This window comes from Petromyzon marinus, chromosome 29 (assembly GCF_048934315.1).
Source record: "Petromyzon marinus isolate PM22_M1 ecotype Great Lakes invasive population chromosome 29, UKy_Petmar_22M1.pri1.0, whole genome shotgun sequence".
NCBI lineage: Eukaryota > Metazoa > Chordata > Hyperoartia > Petromyzontiformes > Petromyzontidae > Petromyzon > Petromyzon marinus.
In genome coordinates, this window is record NC_133695.1 from 2,355,438 (window position 1) to 2,375,973 (window position 20,536).

The window sequence follows — 20,536 nt, forward strand, 5'->3', positions numbered from 1 at the left end:
CCTCCCTGTACTTATTGGTCTTGTGGATAGTATGGCCACGCTGTGCCACGCAATTCAGTGCATGTTGGTGATTTGGAGAGGCCAGGATCATATCAGATATTACTCTCCGCCAATGTTATCCGTGGCTGGGAGTCAAACTCAGGTCACCTCGTTCATTGCACAGCGGGCTAACCGCTGTGCCTGCGTTCCCCCCGTGAATTAAATACCAAACCAAAGAAAAACTAGAGCTAACGAAAGCAAATACTTGTATTTTTGGCTAACTGACTGGGGTTTGGCGGTGGAGCAGCGACATAGTTGTCAGAATTGCACTGTGCCGTGGACCCGGCGATCTGAGTTCAATTCCCTCCCAGTCATGGTGAGCGTCAGCGGCGAGTGGTGCCTGATTCTGTTCTGGTTCACCCCCCCCCCTCCCTTCACCAAGCCAAACGAATCAGTGCGGTAAAGTACAAGCAAACAATACCCCATCACAGTCATGGCATGAGGAAGACCTTCATTCAGCAGTGGATTGATAAAAGGCTGTAAATATTCGTTTTAAACTATGGTTTGTCAAATACCAAAAAAAGGTTGAATTTTCACACAAACTAGCGGGTTAAGCAGTTTTCAAATAATCAACGTCCATTGGAAGCAATGATAGCAACTGAAATCAAGAACACTGAAACTGTTTCACGTGAATAGTTAAACAAGAATAAATTAGGGTTCGGGAAACAATGAGCAACCGCGTCTCAGAGAGTAGGTTGTCACATGTGGTGATGCGCAGGCCTAACGTGGTAATTGGCTCTGAACCAGCAGCTCATTCACCATTTTTCATGCGCGGCTGACTCAATTCAAGCAGAAGATTCATCTGCGCTCGACTCGGAGTACGATGAAAAGTGACTAAGGCCGCACTCACACGTGTAGTTCCTGTCGCTCCCGTGTACTGGGTTGAGCCTTTAAAAGGATCGACTCGCACAGAAACGCGCGTCGCTCACGACTTCGTGCCAGAGCCAACGACTTATTCGCAAGGTCAACGTTCACTTTGTGCAGCTTGCGCGGGTAACAAACTGTTTTTTATTTTCATCATATCACGAAAAATCAAATCGTGACAGAGTGTATTCAAATAGCGAGTCCTATAATGCATCGGTAAACATTGAAATCGGGTCTTACAATCGTTTCCCAAGAAATAGGTTTTCCTTTAGACCGCTCAAAAACAATAACAACACGCGATTTGAAAAACACCCGCCACTCAGACCAGAGTCGCGCCGCAGTGGAAACTGGACGCTTGCGGGATGGCACGGGAAGCGTGGCACCTCAGCGCAGGTCTTGCTCGCAACAGTCGTCAATCGCACCCCGCTGTGAGCGCTTACGGTGTGGCGTGGCAGCACATCTGCCAGTTTTCTTCTCCCAGCCGTTATCTGGTCAACCCTGAGAGGAGACGCACTCTAAAGCTGTGTATTAGGGCTCCATAAATAATTGACCTCGCAATTCTGATCTCTCTCTCTCTCTCCGCTTTAACGGGTCTCTGTTTTTATTTTATTGTGTTTGTCTTGCCTGCTATGCCAGCTGAATTATTGCAAGAGGGTTATAGTCCAGTTGGGGTCTTTGTCGTCTGCTCATGCACAGCTGCCATGAGCCGAACGTCTTAATTTTATTCAGCAGTAAACAGTGAGAGGCCCTAATTGCACATTCGTGGTAATAGCTCATCAGCTGTGCACACTCCGTCCTTTATCGATAGAGAATAAAGGCGGTCTTGGACTAGGACCTCCTGCAAAAACAAAACGTAACCGAATAATTAACTGAGAACCGCTGTAGATTTAAATATTACAAGCTATCTTTGGACGAGAGAGATGTGTTCCTCAGTGAGTAACGCTGTAAAACATTTTGTAATTGCCGTGTTTAAAATAAAATATAACCCGTGAGCAAACAAACAAATCGATTTCATCCAGAGCATTCGTTCTCTCGCGAGCACATCGAATGACGAGGGAGACGAGTTAAGTAATAAGCTTCTCGAATTAGCAATGGTCATGCGCAACATATTGGAATATAGAAGAACTAATGCAATTTGTACCAAGTGTCGGCGCGGCTGGGATGGATAGAGATGATGTAAAATGGCCTACACGCTAGGATTCCATTTAACAGAGAAACCTTGACAAATTGCTTTTGGTTTGCCCAGCTGTGCAAGAGATTAGTGGCGTGAGCCGTGTGTGAGTGAGGGTAAACGAATGGGTGTGAGTGTGTGTGTGTGTCCGAGCTGCCCATTGTGCTTGTGCTCATGCGATCTCGTGCGTCCACGGGCCGTGTGAGTATGCGTTGCGTGTTACATTCACACAGCGTCGCCTTCACTTTGTTACGGTGGTGGTGAATGCGTGTGTGTGTGTGGAGCAGTGGTGTAGCGGTTAGCGCTACGCTGCGCTACGAACCTGGTGACCCGGGTTCGATTCCCGCTCAGGGCCACCAACAGTGACGATTATCTGAACCGGCCCTGGGCCCCCCCCCCTAGGTCGACTCAGCCTCAAATTAGTACCTGGTGCAATGTGTAAACATCGCCACTAGGGAGACAAAGGCAACCGGGCGTGGTGTTGGTCACCCACCCCCTCGTGTGCCGTGCCGGTCTTTATAGGTGCTCGCTAACAACGCTTGCCCCCACTTCACCCAAAAGTCTGTTAAGGCTACACGGGGGATCGTTGTCTCTGTCTTGTGTGTAAACTGTGGACCGCACGAATGTGTACCCCCGACTGATCTCTCGCGAAAGGCTTCTCATTGTGCAGGCAGGGAGGGCGCATGATGTTTCAATTAAAGCTCAAGTTGAGACTTGTTTAGTTTCTGTGTGCGCGTGTGTGTGTTGGAGTACGAGTGGGTTTGGCGAGTGTGTTCTTCTCGGGGGGGGGGGGGTGCTGGGGAGAAAGAAGTAGAGAGCAACATTTTTTGTCGTTGTGTCAACCGAAATGCGTTGGCCGACGTTTTTTTGCGCGGCCAGATGAAGCGTTGAGTCACAGAACGACATTGAGAGCGGTCGCTGCTTAAACGATCGTTTGAATGCGCGCGGCCTCGATGCGTTTTAAGCGTTTCGCCGGCTGTGTCTGCACACAGATGTCAGTCGAGTCTTCCTACAAGCAGCGTGTTTTTACAATTTTCTCTTCGATAACAGATACACAACGGTGTGACGAGGCCTTCATCCGCTGGCCAATGGAGAATATCCGTTGAGTTTTTTTACAAGATACAAAAGCCACTAACAAAAACCTGTTACTTCACGAAACAACAACAATAACAACAACAACAACAATAACGTGAACTCAAATGGGATATGCAATTTTGTGATGGCTAATGCGCAGAGCCTTTATCTATCCACTGCTGGATGAAGGTATCCTTATGTTTTGCTGTCACTAAGGGTTGCTTCACCAGTGCGGGCTGGTGAAGGCGGGGTGGGTTGGGGGGGGCAGTTTTGTTCATATGTCACTCGCCACTGATGTTAGCCGGGGCAGGGACTCGAACTCAGCATCGGCGGGGTTGGGTTGGCGCAACTGCCGCTAGCGCGAAACCAAAAGCTTAATTTCTGCGAACCAAACGATCGAGGCCCCCACGACAAAAGCGGGGCGGCTTAGGCAACTCCACGCGCACTCTTCGCGACGCGGAGTGACCGTTTGTCGAATTCGAGCAAATTGCGCGCGACAATCTCCACGCGTACCCTGTGTTCGTTTCATTTGGGGCCCCGTTGTAAATCCACAAGAAGGCCCGTGCGCGTTTGACGCGAGGGTCTTCGTTCGACAACGGATGCGCACACGTGGGGCAATTATCAGGCGCGAGCGACGGCAGCAATGCAATTACCGGGCGCTTTTTTGTGGGCGCGCGCGCACGCGCACGCGCACACGCACGCGCACGCGCACGCGCGCACACGCACGCAAAACAACTATTAGCACGTGCGCGAGCGCGCTCATCAGCGTGCGCACGCATATGCAAATGTGATTGCGGTAACCGTCCACTAATTAAGTTGCTGAAAGTGGTCTGTGTGTGTGAAAGGTGTTTGTGTGTGTGTGTCAATGTCTTGTGTTGGGGTAGTGTAGCGGTGAGCGAGCAAAAGATACGAACCCGGCGACCAGAGTTCGATTCTCTGCTCAAGGTCAACACGAGTGACGATTATCCGAACTGTTCCTGGACCTCCTCTGGGTCGACTCAGCCTCAAATCAGTACCTGGTGTGGTGTGTAAACATCGCCGCTGCAAAGACAAAGCCGGTATGGCATGGTGCTGGCCACCCACCCCGTCGTGTGCCGTGCCGGCAATCATAGGCGCTCGCTAACAGCACTTGCGCAGCAGTATGTTGAGGCTATACGGGGCTTCGTTGTCTTTGTGTGCTCCACCACATTCCTTGTGCCCCGCCAGTAACATTCATGAGTGTTTATACGCTCCTACACAAAGAGGTCGCTGGCTCAAAATAATCTCCTGGCAAGTCGAGTGCGGTGGGGTAAATTCAGGGTACTTCCACCACTTCCAAGGTGTTCGGCCAGTGTGGAAGAGTAGGCCAAATATCCTTTAAAGCTGCTCTTTAAAACGCCCTTCGGTAGAGGCCCCTTCCGACAGCAGTGGCGCGGGAATGCAATTGCATTGCCGCACCTTCATCTTTTTAACGCTATTGCAAACAATATGTGCGTTATATTATTTAATAATGTCATACTTTGTTTTTTTCCCCCCAAAGTCTGAAATGTAACACTTTGGAGAGGTTAAGCGCGCTGGCCTGCCGTAATTTTAGTAACAATCTTGACGCGCCACTGCATATGGTCATGGTAGACTTGTCCAGCCTTGACAGAGCGTGAAGATGACGGGATGGAGGCTACATGCATTTGTATAAATGGTCCAAATGATTTGTTTCACTCCTGGGATGCTCGTGCGCTATGACCGAGTTGCCTGCGCTTTGTTAGACGATTTGTAAAGCAGCAGACCCAACCCGAGTGTTTGAATAAAGCCTTGGGACCTACACAAGCATTGCTAATAGGATGGGGCATAGAAGCTGGATACAATGCTTAAGGTGAATGGATATGGTGGGCGAACAATGCATTTCGTCACCAAAGTGGGCCTTGTGGGAGGATGTTAATTTAATAACCGTTCACGTCCACCTTAATCAAAATGCACTTGATATTTGCGAGCCAGTAATCATATATTGCGCGGCGGAGCGGTGGCTCAGCGGTTAACGCACTGCGCCGTGAACCCAGCGGACCGTGGCTAACATCAGTGGTGAGCGATATCTCAACCTGTCTCAGGTCTTCCCCCACAACCTCCTTCACCAACTTGTACTTACCATCGTGATTAAACATTGTCAAACAACCCCCCTCTCCCACCACTGCCCCATAACCAACTTGCCGTGGGGAGGCCCTCATCCAGAAGTGGATTGACACCAAGCGGCTTGGCATGTACGTTTATAATCGTATTGCCATTTCTTTACGTAGGTGCTCACCGATGAATTTCGACTGTTTACGAACGCTGAGTGAGCTGAGAAAAGAACCTATTAAGCATTTCCATGCGTGACAGGACCAAAGGATATTCCAAATATCAGTCCCACGTGGAAAGGAAAAAGGTCGCAGGGATCGCAGGAGGTAGCAGAAGTCCAGCAATTAAAATAAATAAATTGTGCCCATTTCTACAGTGAGATTTACGTGGCTCAGAAATGGTAATAATGTTGAGTGTTCTAAAGATGGCATTGTTATGGGTGGACCATTTGCACGTCACGCTCGCCCATAATATCAACCTATCCAGGACACATGCTGCTGACGAGCCTCAGTGAAGTCAAAACCGGTGCAGTGTTGGTCTCGCCTGAACAAATATCGCTGATAAACACTGAATAGAAGGCCCATTTGTTGCTGCATTTCTTTAAAAATGAACCATTACACGAGTGCATTTGATTCGGTATGTATGTAAAAGGAAAGTTTCATAATTTGGTAACGTTTCACAGTGCAATTTCAGTAAATTGCAACTGTGGGTGGGATATTAAACACGTACTGTACGGGCATTATTTTGCTTATTTAATTTGGTTGTTTTTTCATTTATTTTATTTTATTAATTTTTTTACCTACGTGACTTTACCGAAAAAACCGAGTATTATTTTGCTTTCAAAAATTGCCACCAGGTGGCAGACATATGCAATCAAGATGGCGGCGCCCTTGCATGACTGCACATTGGAAAAGCAAAGAGCTGTTTCTTCAAATGTTTCATCTTCTGACATTGTCAATGTTTTTTGATGGATGTGAAGGGTAAATTAAGAAAAAGGTTGATGACCTTCATATCAGAATATGGTCAGTAAGGCACAATAAACAGACCTTGTGTTGGCTCTGTGGTCTCCTGTTAACATACTAGGCACCCAATAGGCATGTGTTTTATATTCCACTTGTCATGGATTATTGAATGAACTCTCCCAACACCTACACCTATGTCCGCTTATGTGTGCTTCATTCATACTCATTTATCATTCAAAATCAGCCTCTTAATATGATAAATGTTGTTTGGATTTGAAGCATTAACGTGCCAACAACCAATTGCTCACGTCCCTATTGCAGACGTTTAACCTATTTGTAAAAATTTCTACGATTAATAGCTGTTAACACAGTGCATCTTTATTCTTTAGTTAAAAAAAACCTCGAAACGCTCGCTGTCCTTCCTCAAGCGCACCCATGCAAGGGCACCGCCATTTCTGATCTGAATACATCCGTTATCTGGCAGCAAATTACGGGTAAAGCTTATTGAACGGACATCTAGATGATGTAATTGTTAAAAAAATGTTTGTTTTTAAGTGTTGAAACAATCTCGCACCTTCGTAATTGTAACAATCACGCTGACGCATTGTCATGCTGACTACAATTGCAGGGTGCCCAGGAGTAAAGAAGAATGAGTTCGTGACAAGTCTCTTGGATGCTCTCACCACGGACATGGTTAATGCCATTAACTCGAAAACAGCGGGCAGGTAAGGACGTTAGTGTTTGCTTAGAGAATGCAATAAAATATATAAACTGCGAAGGCTACTTTACGACTGCTATTACAAACCCACTGGTTTCATTTTCATTGTTAGAGTTCATAAAGTGAAATTAATTATCCTTGGCTTATACTTTCGGGAATATAACCAAATCACCTGGCATGTGCATAGCCTCGTCAGATCTCAGAAGAGAAGCAGATTCGAGTCTGCATAATGCTTGCATGGGTGACCATCATGCACGCCTGGCTGTTATAGGCTGCTGCGGGGCTGTGCTATGTGGTGGGCAGTGCAGCAAATCCCTTGTTGTACTATACTTCCGCGTTCCCACATCTATACCTGCCACCTTCAACAGCCTACCGTCCTGGCCAGCATGCTAATGCGTTGGTACAAAGACGACCCTCCTCATTCGACCCGCCAATGGGGAGGCCCTCCTCCAGTAGTGGATTGAGAAAAGGGCTGTGTATGTGTACCTGACTTTCTGGGCGAATGAGATGTCCTGAATTTCAGAGTTAGTACAAAGCCCGACCCTTGCAAATATTCTGTGAAGAAGATGCGGCAAAAAAAAAAACTGCAAAGGCCACGTTTCTAACCCCGACAGACTGGCGGCTCGTTATGCAGGAAAACAATGCAGGGGAGAGAGAGAAATAAAAAAAATGTGGCAATTATTCTTGGGCTTAATGTTAGAGGCGAACCCATGCTAAGTACCACCTGGGTGCGAGGGAATTTGTATGGTTGTTACACGCTTTAATGGCCCCATTTTACACTGAATGACATTGATAAATAGGTACAATTATTTTAAATAATACAAATTCGTGCATTAAATGCCTTTGTTTCCAAAGCGAGGTTTGTTTATTCGGGAATTCAATGTGATTAATTTAAAATGTACATTTCATTTCTCCTTATAAACCAGCTAAATGAAGTATGCAGGAATGTAAATGCAGCTGACGCCAATCGTGGAGAGCTCAGGTTTGGCAGTTACAGACGTTTGGCAAATGTACAGGAAGGTTTAGCCAAAAGTAAAACGCACTTTTCATTTGGTGCTATATCACGTAAAAACGTGAGAGTATATATATGGACAATGTAATTAGTGCAATACACAACAGACCCAGGGATCTGAGTTTGATTTCCAGCCAAGGTTAACATCAGTGGCAAGTCATATCCAAACCGGGCTTTGGCCATCCATCACCCTTTATAAGTATGGTCAAACAACCCCCATGGCCGATACAGTGTGGGGAGACCTTCATCCAGCAGCAGGTAACAATTAATATCCCTTTGTATATATATAGATTCTCTACTTTAAAAACAGGATAATAGATAATAATGCACATATTAAGTTTAATATTAAATGGCCGGATGCACAGAAATCCTTAATTCACTTACACAAGCACCTCCAATTAGCGCAGTTGACTACGTGCACTGCGAAAGAAGTTCAGCATACGTACATAAAAGAGGAATGATTGTGGCTGCAGATTCAACGCAACATTTACACAATAAAACGGTACATCGAAAAACTGGCCTTTAGATTTGAAAAGTTGGAAGTAGTCTTTAAAATAGTGCAGCAAAGGGAATGACATTCTGGTCTAAATAGCAGCACAAGTATGAATACACGGTGGACTTGGACAATTAAATACGGAGCTTTGCAATCACCACGCGTTCTCACCGGAAATCAGACGAGAGGCAGCTCGAGGTTTGCTGCCATCTTGACAACAGCACTGCGTGGGAGTCCATCGCTGAGGGATTTCCACTTCATTATATCCCGCCCTCCCAGCATAAGCTTGCAGGTTCAGGTATTTGATTGAATGATACTGAGCCTCAAGCACACACAATATATTTTGTGTAACCGGCTGTGATCTCAAGAGACCAGGATAGCCTCATTTTGCACGAGTGACCTGGGAACGTTAGTCTGTCAGTAGGGGGTTGCCACTGAGTATCATCCCAAATCAGTAAATCTTTTGCGGTGCAACTTTTTAAGTTGGAAAATGTGGGCGATGACGCCGGAACAAAATGGCCTACTCTTGGGGATGAGCCAGGGGATCTTTAACGTCCACTGTGAAGCAGTGGGTGCATAGTGTGATTATTATGGGGCATCGTGGTGCCGAGATGTTAACTACCTTACCTGATATACAGGAGGTCGTGGGTGCGATCCCAACCTTGACAGCTGTATATTTGGAGTTTGCATGTTCTCCCCGTGGTCGCGTGGATTTTTCTCCAGGTCATCTGTTTTTTTCCCTCCACATTTAGAATCAACATGCGTTTAAAGTATTTGGCTGCAATACATTTCCACATGATAAGCCACTTCATTGGGCTATCATTTGTGGCCAGGTCGCTCTAAAAAAAGAGCTATATAGCTCAGTGGGCCTTACCTGGTAAAATAAAAATGGTTTAGTTTAGTTAACATGGTGACCTCGGCTGCCATGCCATTTCTCCGTTAATTTTTTATTATGGTTGAGAATTTTTTTTTAAGTATCAAAGTATGAAAAATAAAAATAGGTTATACCGTTTCTGGCAATAAAACAGGTGTTAAGATGTTTAAACACTAAAAAGCTACCTTTGACAAGGAATCAAGTCTGCTCTGATATGACAATGCATATATTATAGGAGCATGTTTTGTTTGCATGTTCACCACAAGTACGTGTGGTTAATGCAGACTTGATTAATTGCAAAAGGTATTTATTTGGTGTTTGGACATCGTAACGCCTCCTGTTTTACTGCCAGAAAGGGTAAAACCTATTCATATTTTTCAAACTTTATTATGGTTGTTGCACACCGCAGTATTAATCGGGGCAGCCGCTGGATTCGAGCCGCGAGCCTCCACAACAAACGGCGATGGCGCTCTCGCCGGGCTGTGCCACTGCCCCTGCGTTTTGTCAGCAGGTCTCAAGAATTGACCGTGCGAAGCTCCTAAAAATAAAAACACGGGATGGAAATATCACGGCGCTCTACGTGACTTTTTTTTTTAAAAGAGGTCACCCGTAACGCATGGATCCGACTTGCTTCTAGTAATAGCATTTCTGGGTCATTGTGCACTATGTAGCAATTAAATTAACTTAATGTTTTGTTTTTAATATTTAGCTTGGAACATCCATTCAAGATTGAACATCTCACTTGCTAAGGTGTTCAGGGTAAAACACACAGATAGTCAATTAATTCTAAAGTAACATCCCTGGAAATAAATCATTTCATAAATAACGCGAAAGCATGCTAGCCTACAGTATTTGCACTCTGAAATTTGTATATAAGGACACAGACATAATGTACGTGATTATTTGTTTAAAGAAAATACTACACGGCTGACCCCAAAATACTACATTACCTTTAAATGCTGCACAAATACTAGTGAGTTTATTGTTAAGAGCGAATTTCACGGAACAAGAACATTTGAACATTACATGTACAAATATATGTAAGTTCATCTCGACGCATGAAGAAGGATAGCGATTGAATGTCAATGATGAACAATAGAGGTGAAATGCACGCTTGATCTTTGTGAAAGTAAACAGGGAAGCTGCCTCGTGAATAGCTGTGGAGCAAGGTATTTTTAGACACTAGGGATGGCAAAGTAGAAGGGGCGACCTCTCATCGGTAAAGAGAGATTGATGGATAGCCATTATAGCAGATAATTAAAACCATAATAATAACCATGCAATGTATTTAACCAGGAAAGCCTTACTGAGCCTCGATATTCTATTTCAGGCAAGTGCTGCATTTCAATGTTTGGCCAATTCCATGAATAAGTGTTTTACTCTGCGTTGGAGACAATCAGAGTAACCAAAACAAACAGACGTACACGGTGGGGACAACATTCTAATTTCCACACAGATGGATTCAAGAATCCATTGCTGTAATGTTGATCTCTCCGGAAACAGCGGCACGCAGCAAGAGCAGCGTACATGTACGGACACAAGCGCAGTGGCGTAGCGTGGCTGCCATGAAATGTGCAACAAACGGAACGGGGGCCTCACCCTCTCATTATTCCCCAACTCTTCGCAGCGTGGGGCCCCTCTGGCCCCATGGGTCCACCTGCGTTCTGACCTTACGGCTACGGTGCCACCGGCGCTTTTTTGGCGGTCGCGTACGGATTTGTTGCCGCGACTTTCTGACCCTGCCGAAAACAATTTTTTTCTTGCTGTGGTTGTCCCACCTGATGACGGACGCTCGTGTTGCGCCCGAGACGTCGTGGTTTGTTTCATTTTATTTTATTTCTAACTACGTGACTTTACCGGAAGAACCAAGGAGTGGAGCTCCGTAGCTCACCGGATTCCTCCGGAATTAAAATAAAGACGCCGACGATTCTGTTTTTTTGCGCACGCACGCACGCAGGTTCTCGGAGCCCAACCCGAGCCACACGCTGGAGGAGCGCGTGGTGCACTGGTACTTCGGCACGCTGGACCTGGACGAGGACGAGCGCGTGGACCGTCGCGAGAACAAGCCGCTCAAGCGTCTGGCCAAGCGCAAGGGCAAGCCGCGGCGGTGTTCGCGCAAGCTGGTGGAGCACTGTGACCTCAACAGCGACAAGGTCATCTCGCTCGCCGAGATGAAGGGCTGTCTGGGCGTTCGCAGGGACGAAGGTGAGGGACGCCCGCCGGTGCGTGCGTGCGTGCATGGTCGGAGGTGCGGAGGTTCACACCGTTTACTGCTGTTCCGTGTAATGCCCTTACTTTTGAGGGTCCCATAGATTATCATGGATGCTGATGCTGCGTGGGTGAGATGGTCAGCACACTGGACTTGTGGTCCAGAGGTCGCCCGTTCGATATCCCAATGCAACAGTTGAAGCTTTTTTGTTATATATATTTTCTTTTATTTTACCGAGTAAGGTCCACTGAGCTACATAGCTCTTTTTTCAGAAGCGACCTGGCCGCAAATGATAGCTAAACAAAATGGCTTATCCCGTGGAAATTTATAGCAGCCAGATACTCTAAATGCATGCATGTTGATTCTAAATGTAGACGTAAAAACAGGAGGATCCAGAGAAAAATCCACGCGACATGGGGAGAACACGCAATCTCCAAATACACAGGCGTCAGAGTCGGGATCGAACCGACGACCTCCTGTATACCAGGCGAGGTAGTTAACATCTGCTAGCCACCGTGGCGCCCATGGGGTAAGCGTCCTAAATTACCCAGCCGTGTCAATGGGTACGGCACAGCCAGCAGTTCGCGTGCAGTGGGGTGAAGTCTATTGGTCTGCGGTAAAGCGTGGGAACTCTCACGTCTTCTAAGATGTGTGGCCAGGGTGGAAGATTAGGCCAAATACCCTCTGGAGAGCCTCTCATGAGCTTCCCTTATTGGAGGCCCTTGTGGCAGCAGTGGCTCAAGCAAGTTATTTCAGGACTGCAGCTTTATATTTACTTTACAGATTCCGATATAACGTTCATGTTTTCACTGATAATTTACTGGGACAAAAACAAATCTGCCCTTTTATCAATCCAATGCTGGACGAAAGCAATCCCATGCCATGTCGGGCATGGGAGTTTTATTACCATACTTTACCACGCTGGTCAGCGCAGGTTTGGTGAAGGGGAGAGAAGGCAGGACCGGTTCTGATATCACCTCCCACTCATGTTGAGCTACGAGCGGGAATGAAATTCGGGTCGCCAGTTTCACAGGACCGCGCAATAACTGCTTTGCCACCATTTGCTAAAATAGCACACGTGACGCTGAAAAGCCCTAATTGACCAATTGCAGCACACAGCGTTGCGCAGATAAATGTGAAATGTCAACACGATGAACCCTAAATTATCTCTCTCTTTGTTTTTTATAAACACAGGCTATTCAAGCCATGCGCGCTTGGCTGACAGAAGATTTGGTTCAAATTCTTTCTGTAAGTATTTTTTTTTATCTCCTAGCACGCCGACTCCCCTTCCTGCCACAAACCGACCCATTTTCTTATAGCCTGTCCAGCACCAGCAAAATTAAATATTGAGTTAATGCTAATAATGCATCATGCAATGGATATTTATTGTTATTTATTTGGAAATTTCTCAGAATCATTATGTTCGGTTTTACCCGGTGTCGCAATGTGGCTTGGGTCAGTAGGGGAATGGTGGGCCACGTCAACGGTTGTCGTTCGCAGTTCCAAACAAGAGTCCAAAATCACTAATTCCTAGGGGTTGGCACCATTCACCCCTTGGCACACTCCTCCCTCGACCCCATCGGCCGCCGATTCGATGAACGGTGCTTTGTCGCGATTCAGGGTCGTGATTCGATCCAAGAAGTGGATTCTTGGCTCGAAGGTTTTTTTCAGAAGCCCTTGGAGAAGTCTTTAGATTTCTGAGCCGCAACACAGGGCTCGGCGTTATTTCCCATCGCAGTTCTTACGTTTCGTGACATGATGCTGACAGCACATTTGGAACAAACAAATTGTGGGAAGAAGTTAACAATTTTTTTTTCACAAAATGTAATAATATATTTTAAATTTTTAAATCATTGTGGTACATCTCAGCAGCCGTAGGTTGCTCCAGGGGTCGCTTGTCATTAAATAGAACATGTGTACGAATGGAAAAACGCATCACCTATTGCACACGCTATTCAATGCCTGTAATGTGAGTATCAGGATTGATATTAATTCTTGAAGCAAAGCATTGTTCCACCCCCTCCATTTCATCAGTTATTTCATGTGTCTACATTTTGGCTACTCATGCTGACAAGTAAACTAAGCCAGTTTTTCAGCCCCTCGCATTAAGTCATTCATCGGTTTCTCGTCAATACATGGCAATGGTTACTTTGCGGGTACGTGAGTAGGGTCCACAAACCGAACTCTGTCTCTCATTCCTTACACCGAATATCACAATCCGAAGGGTTTCCATACAGCGAAGTTGCCGTTCGCTTTTTGTGCTTTTTGGGTGTCTAGTTTGTTGTCCATCCCCCCGTGCCTCCGATTAGCATGGTTGCCTGCATGGGAAAGAAGTACGTGCATTTAAAATGCCTGGGTGTTTATAAAACGCGTATAAAAGAACGCTAGGCCTGGGAACACGCAGCCGAGCTTGGCTCGTGGCAACGCGACTGGTTTCATTCCTGACAGAGAGCGATGCTGTAAAGTGAGAAGAACGGCAACAAACTTTGTACATTGAAGTTCGGGTCCCGAAAATAACAGGAAGGCCCGCATTGCTTTATCTGCACCGCGTCTGCTGATATTTTGATAAAACAAAACAAAAATGTAAATAAAAAAAGAGAAGGACAAAAGATCATGTTTATTGCCTCCGACCAATCGCGAAGCGAGTTCGAGACCATGCCCCGAAGTGTCGATGCTGGCGTGTCGTGCGATTAAATAAAATAACGAAAACAACACCAATCGGTATAATGTTTTCGTTAGCCCGCTGTCAGTGCCCGACGATATATGCGGCAAGACGCGGCGAAAGTGGCCATTCAAAGAAATGTCGTACGTACTTGTCTTCTGTTGAAAAGTCAAAGTGGCTTTACTGTTTCAAACGAGCGTGGAGGGAGTGCTCATGTCCCGCTCACAGCCCTGAGCCAGTGTTGGAAGTTGAGTCAGTGTTGGACTGTTTCTACCAGTGGGGACGAGTTTATCGATAGGATAACCACCGTAGACTTCCTCACAACGAGGTACTAAATTTATCGACCCTGGAAGACCGATATGCTGTCAACCCAACCCTGTCCCCCTCCCCACCCATCCCGGATTTGCACTCACAACCTTCAGATTGCGAGCCTCGCGCTCTGCCCCTGAGCCACCTGTCTTCTGTAGCGAGTAGGAATAATAATACTGTGTATATTTCCAAGCACCTGCATATGTATTTGGCCACTACACATTCCTGGGAACCATATTTAATGTGCTTATTGACAGACAGGCTCAGCTCACTGTCAGTGTTTCGGAGGAACCCACACAGGCCCCTAATGCTTTTTTTTTCCCCACCGCGAAAACAAAGTCTCACCCAGCGAGCCCCTGCAGCTGCGCCGGCTCCGCTCGGGCCGAAGCCCCTATCCTGCGAACGCGACGTCCACAGCGAGGTTATCTCGCCGGCAGCGACGTTTAATTTTGCGCGTAGTTTTTACGAGCAGCCAACGGCATTCGGGAGAGTAGGTTTTTCGGAGTGATTTTTCTCCAAAGCCGAACTTGATCATGAATCGTAACGTGCCCAATGCGCCTAGGGAAGAGACGGTATTTTTTTGTTGTTTTTTTTTAAATAGAGCGTACTACTTTTCCAGGATATATGGATAATAAACTTCATTGCCAAATAAATTACATGACTGAAAGTAGGAATTAGAGAAGCACGGAGAGATCCACGCTTTGAATTTCACTGAGACAGAAAGAGCAGCACATGTGTAGTGGATTGGAATTAGGTGCACACGCAACTTCTTGGGAGGCAACACTTATTTATTAATAAACACAACAGTTAACTCTTACATTACGCATAGGGTGGTGACCACCGACTTACTCTAGCTAACACACACTTCTCAGATACTCTAGGGAGGTACAGCCTCCTGTCTTGGCGGGACTTACACGTCTACCGCTATCATAGCGTCCTCCGGCTGGGACCTACACACGGATCTCTTCTTGGCGTCTTCACGAGACATCTTCATTCTTGATACGGGCAGCCTCGAACCTCGTGAGGAGGCTGCTTATATGGGCCTCGGCGTGCCCGGGCCCTGCCCCGGCCACGCCTCCCTTCTAGAACCCTCTCGAAGCCCCCCCCCCCCCTGCTGTCCACGTGCCCCCCAAGGTGCCCCCTAGGCCCCCGGCCCCCACTGGGGTCACGTGTCTAGCCGGGGTCACAGAGAGTGCCACGACCTCACACCACCCTCGTGGCCTCCCGAGTCCAGAACCGGCCCTGACGTCATTCCCGCCTCCAGCCGGGATGACGTCATGTGTGTGTAGACCCGCGTGGTCGTGACGCTCCCCCGCATAGCGACGTCACACGTGTGCGTGTGTACGCAGTAGTGATGCTACCATCACTGCACATGCATTCGAAACGTTAAAGGCAACACATTGAAACTGTTCAAAGTACGTGGGGCTTGAACATCCACGATCTATCCACTGCTGCATGAAGGCATCTCCTCGATGCGACAGTCCACCTTACTCCTGCACGCGAGGTGGTTTCATCGCTCCACCTCCGTGTTAGACGTCCCCTCGCGTGTGCTGTCGTGCCTGTTAGTGCATCATTAGTCTCGACCACAGCCATCATCCCTTCTAGATAATCGTTAACATTGATTCCGAAGCCTCACGGTACCTGCACAGCATCGAGAATTGCGTGTCCAAGAGGCCGTGGTTTTTACCCCCGTGTTGTTCACATGTATGTAGGTTGGACTTCTTTCGCACCGTACGTAGCCAACATGACCCCATTCAGGCTGCTAGAAGCCGCGACATTTACTGCAATATTTATATTTAGAAGAAAATAATTGGTGCTTAAATTGAGGCCCTGAATTCCGACAGTTTATTAAATCATGGGGAGGCGGGCAGCACGCCATTGCACCCAAATAAGTTCAACATACAAACATACATAATGCTAAGCCAACCAATTGAACCGTCATGACTATCAGTCAAAGTACTGAATACATTTATCCTGACCCAACATTCGCTAATTTCTGCAGAACTAAAGGTTTGAAATCAGACACACATAACTGCGAACGTATACACAATGTACAGACAGTATAAACTACTGAAGTGTGGGTTGTGGAGGGAGGGGGGAGGGGAGATAACTAGTTTCTGGCGGGGGGGGGTCCAGAGACCTTAGAAAGAATTATAATATTCGTCTTCAAGCGGTTCCCAATGGGGTTAGGTGCAGCAACGCAGCACAATCTCCTCATTCTCTTCATCATTTTCTTTTTTAACCATGAGAGTATTGAGACGTAAAAAAAAATCATCACCTGACACAAGGTGGCCAGGTGGCCGAGAGGTCACAGACGCTGCAGCCGGCACCGCTGAGATCCTGTGGTCGATTATCTTGGGCAGCCGCACGTAATTAAATCGGTTTGTCAAGCGTAGCAGGTTGATGTTCTCAGCCTGGTCACCGATAATAACTGCAAAAATAATAATTCCCCCCCCCAAACCCTCCCACCCCCAAAAAAGGTATATTACAAATACGTTTTTAACTTAATTTGACTATATTTTAGCTCTAAGAATTAAACGATTGCTTGTACTCTCCTGCAATAAACACCGCTACGTGGTGATCCAAGCTACTACGTTTTAAGTTAACCAATATATGGGGTGTGTGCATAAAAAAAAAACCCCACACACTTGGGAGGCTTTTTTCAGAAGCTGTTTGGTGAACATCTCTTGCGCAGCCATTCACAGACTCACGGGATTTGGCAGCTTCGTGAGATTTCCAAATGAATTATTGGTTTCTGGTCATGATGCCGGAGAGAAGGTTCTCTGGGAATAACGTTTGGGAAAAGACCGACGATTATTATTATTATTGCTGCTGCGCGAGATTTCGCGGCCGTGACTGCAAGGCTCTCCCAATTGCGTTTTCCGGTTGTGCCGCGCCGTCTTGTCGTTCAAACACGACGCCCGACGTTTCGCTCCACGTTCCCCGGGAAGCTCCTCCAGGAACTGAACGACCGGCACGCCGAACACCTCGCAGTACAACGCAAAACCGGGCCAGAGAGCTCGGACCTCGTGTGTAGTATTCTTTAAAGTACCAGACAAACGGGCATTATCCGAGTCGTGTTCAAACTATTTGGCACAGCAGATGTGTGCTGAAATGTTCGGTACAAAGTGCAGCCATGGGGATTGTGGGAAACCCGATACCTCGAGCCAACCACCTTTTTTTTTCCTTTTTGCCACGGCTTAGTGACATCCATGCAAAATCGTCGGGAATTAAGCAACATAATTGGTTAGCCGCACCATATCAATCTTATTACTCGAGTGTGATCTAATGAGTTATGCTAATGGTTTTGTCCCAAGGTGACTGTGTTATGCAGTTAAGTTTTTTTATTAAACTAATTGGACTGCCCGAGACATATTTACTGCTGCTAAACAAACACGCAACACTCAAATGTGTCTTGGGCAACAGTATGAAATATCGCATTGTCACATTGTCATTACGATCGCATTACTGTTACGTCTATGATGCATTCATTTCTCACATATGTAGACCAGTGAATCGCAGCCGTAATAGTGCCCACTTGTACGTGCATTGATTGTAACGTGCAGGTTGACACGTGAAATATACCAAAATAATCTGCTATTGTGGGGGGGGGGGGGGCATGACAGAAATAATTTCATTTGTAAAGCCTCAGCTACATGTCTCCCCAACCAACCTCAATGTGTTCATTTAAACCTCGTAACACATTTTGTTAGATACGGAGAGGAGGGGGAGAGGCATTTCCTTCACAGTACAAGACTGAATTTAATCAAGCCAACCCAGGTCCACACCTTGAGCGATCGGTCACGCAACCCGTTGCACTGCAAACTGCATCATAGCTTGTAAGCGGACTTCCAAGCAACCGGTTGCGAGAGGTTGTGCACGCGGGGACGGACTGTACTTTCAGGCGTTGATCGGCTCCAGTGAACCCTCTCACCTCCGACGAGTGCGGTTGGCGACGTACGGTGCGAAAGAAGTTGAACATACGTGCCATACATTTTTTAGCTTGAGTGGGGGAATCTTGTGGGATGTGGATCGGCATACATGCAACTGAAAGCAATTCTTTTTGACGGCTAATGTTTTGTATGTTTGTTTTCTGTCTCCACAGTGAGCATGGCATGAACATCTACGAAGAAAAATTGAGTTATAACATCACTATGAAAACAAAACAAACAAAAAAAACGTCTTCTCTTTGTCATGATAAATGTACAACTTCCAAAGAAATTATTTGCACTTTTGTAATGCGTAGTTTTGGTTCCTAAAACCCTTGCCAGACCCCTAAGAATGTCCCTGTTATGCTGCCAAATCTAGTTTTCTAAGTTAAATTCAGCCAACAGTGTAGACTACTGCAGCCTACCGTACTGCCATACGTCTGTGATACGTTCTGTTTTCCGTCATTATTTTTGGTATTGTTTTTTTTTGTAGTTTTTGTATCGTATCTTTATTGCCGGTTTTTTTATTATTTTACATTCACATACAATGTATGTGATGGCCTTGAAACTTTTCTTCTGAGTTCTGTTCTTTTTGGAGTGTATACACTAGTTGTTTTTCACAAGTTGTGTTTGTGTTTGAAGGATCTAAGCTGTGTAAATCTTCTTGGTTCATAAAGGGGCTTTTTTATCAATTAACATAAAAACAAATAAAAACATGAAAACCTACTTTGTCGTACTTTTCATTTATTTTGTTGACCAATGTTTCCTTTTTTTCTTCTTGCCGAAATGTTGAATCGTTGACACAAGTGTGGATGTACGGAGCTGCCCTGGTGAAACGGTTATTGCGCGGGCCAGAGGTGGTCAGTGAAATTTGCTTCGATGCCATATCCTGGCGTTGCAGTTGAAACAACGGGTGGAGGTTTCTGAAATCTCCCGCGCTGCTTACCACCCAGCAGAATAAATGGGTTCACCACAGTTCGCCGATCAGCACGTCGTGTGCGGTGAAGGCAAAGTGTAGGTACTCTTCTTCCGAGACCTCTCTGGCCGGTGTGGAAGAGTAGACCAAATACCCTCCCGTGGAGAGGCCATTCCTCCAGCGAGTGGGGTGAGCAAGCAATTGCAGGGCCGTGCATGTCATTTAAAAAAAAAATTACCCTGATACACTGCCACTCGATTTTACAAGTATGTAACACAATTCTCTCCCAGCGTTTGCTTAAATGTTCAACAGCTCGCACAAGCTCTGGGATAAGCATTTTTTATTTTTAAAAAGCGACCTTAAAACGCATTTCATTTCTTACATACCGTGTTTATTCTTTGAGTTCACCAGAACCGGGCAATAAAAGTCATGAAATATGGCCCAGGCTACTTAATACACTTTCCAGCAAGCGTCAAGTGTAAGTGTTTCATATGCTTGGTCGTCCGTAAACTGGGGGCTGTTAGTTATGGCCGAGAAGGGCCGAATAAATCAAATGATACGCTACCCAAGCCTCGTGGCTAATAGAATCAAACCCATTCATGGCCTGGGTATTGACACCCTTGCTTCAAGGGTGTATTGGAACACAGCAGGCATTTCAGCTAAAAATAAAAATAAAGTATTAACAAAAAATAAATGTTTCTGAAAAGCCACCGTACCCAAAACATTTAAATCTTGAAACAAACTTTTCTTCCAACATTGTTTGTCATTTTATTCTGAGAATCATAGTAAAAAATAGTCAAAAGTGATTTCTTTCTCAAAATCACCATTGAGGTCGTACTCATCTGTTTCTAACCCTGAGCTTGTCGTGGAAATTCCACATTCCTATGCTGGATAGTCTACATTCTCTTCATAAGACAACGACTTTCGAATTTCCCACAGGGCTGTTCTTATTTGTTCGAACTCGGTGGGATAATTGGCTGTAAACCCATGATGTATACACTTATTTTAGAAGTTACAGCCCACTGCTGGCCGGATGATGGCACCCCCACATCTTGGTGGTCATGGGGGTTGTTTGTCCATACTTCACCATGCTGGTCAGTGCGGACGGGTAAGGTGGGCGGGCAGGACCATTTCAGACATCACTCGCAACTGAAGTTAGCCACGGCAAGGAGTCAAACTCAGGTCGCCGGGGTCACATCGCAGTGCCACCACCTCT

General features: G+C 46.2%; 1 protein-coding gene across 3 annotated transcripts in view; it reads left to right on the forward strand.

Annotated features, from left to right (window-relative positions):
- SMOC1 (SPARC related modular calcium binding 1) overlaps nucleotides 1-19,130 on the forward strand; it is a 53,969-nt gene extending 34,839 nt beyond the window's left edge. For 2 of the 3 annotated variants that reach the window (XM_032962985.2, XM_032962987.2), the window contains exons 10-13: nucleotides 6,827-6,923; nucleotides 11,253-11,500; nucleotides 12,699-12,752; nucleotides 18,581-19,130. In XM_032962985.2, coding sequence (XP_032818876.1) covers nucleotides 6,827-6,923; nucleotides 11,253-11,500; nucleotides 12,699-12,752; nucleotides 18,581-18,594 — 413 coding nt within the window. In that variant the 3' untranslated portion in view covers nucleotides 18,595-19,130. The remainder of the gene's footprint in view (nucleotides 1-6,826; nucleotides 6,924-11,252; nucleotides 11,501-12,698; nucleotides 12,753-18,580) is intronic. The other variant, XM_032962989.2, reaches the window with a different exon arrangement.
- Nucleotides 19,131-20,536: the final 1,406 nt, after the last annotated feature.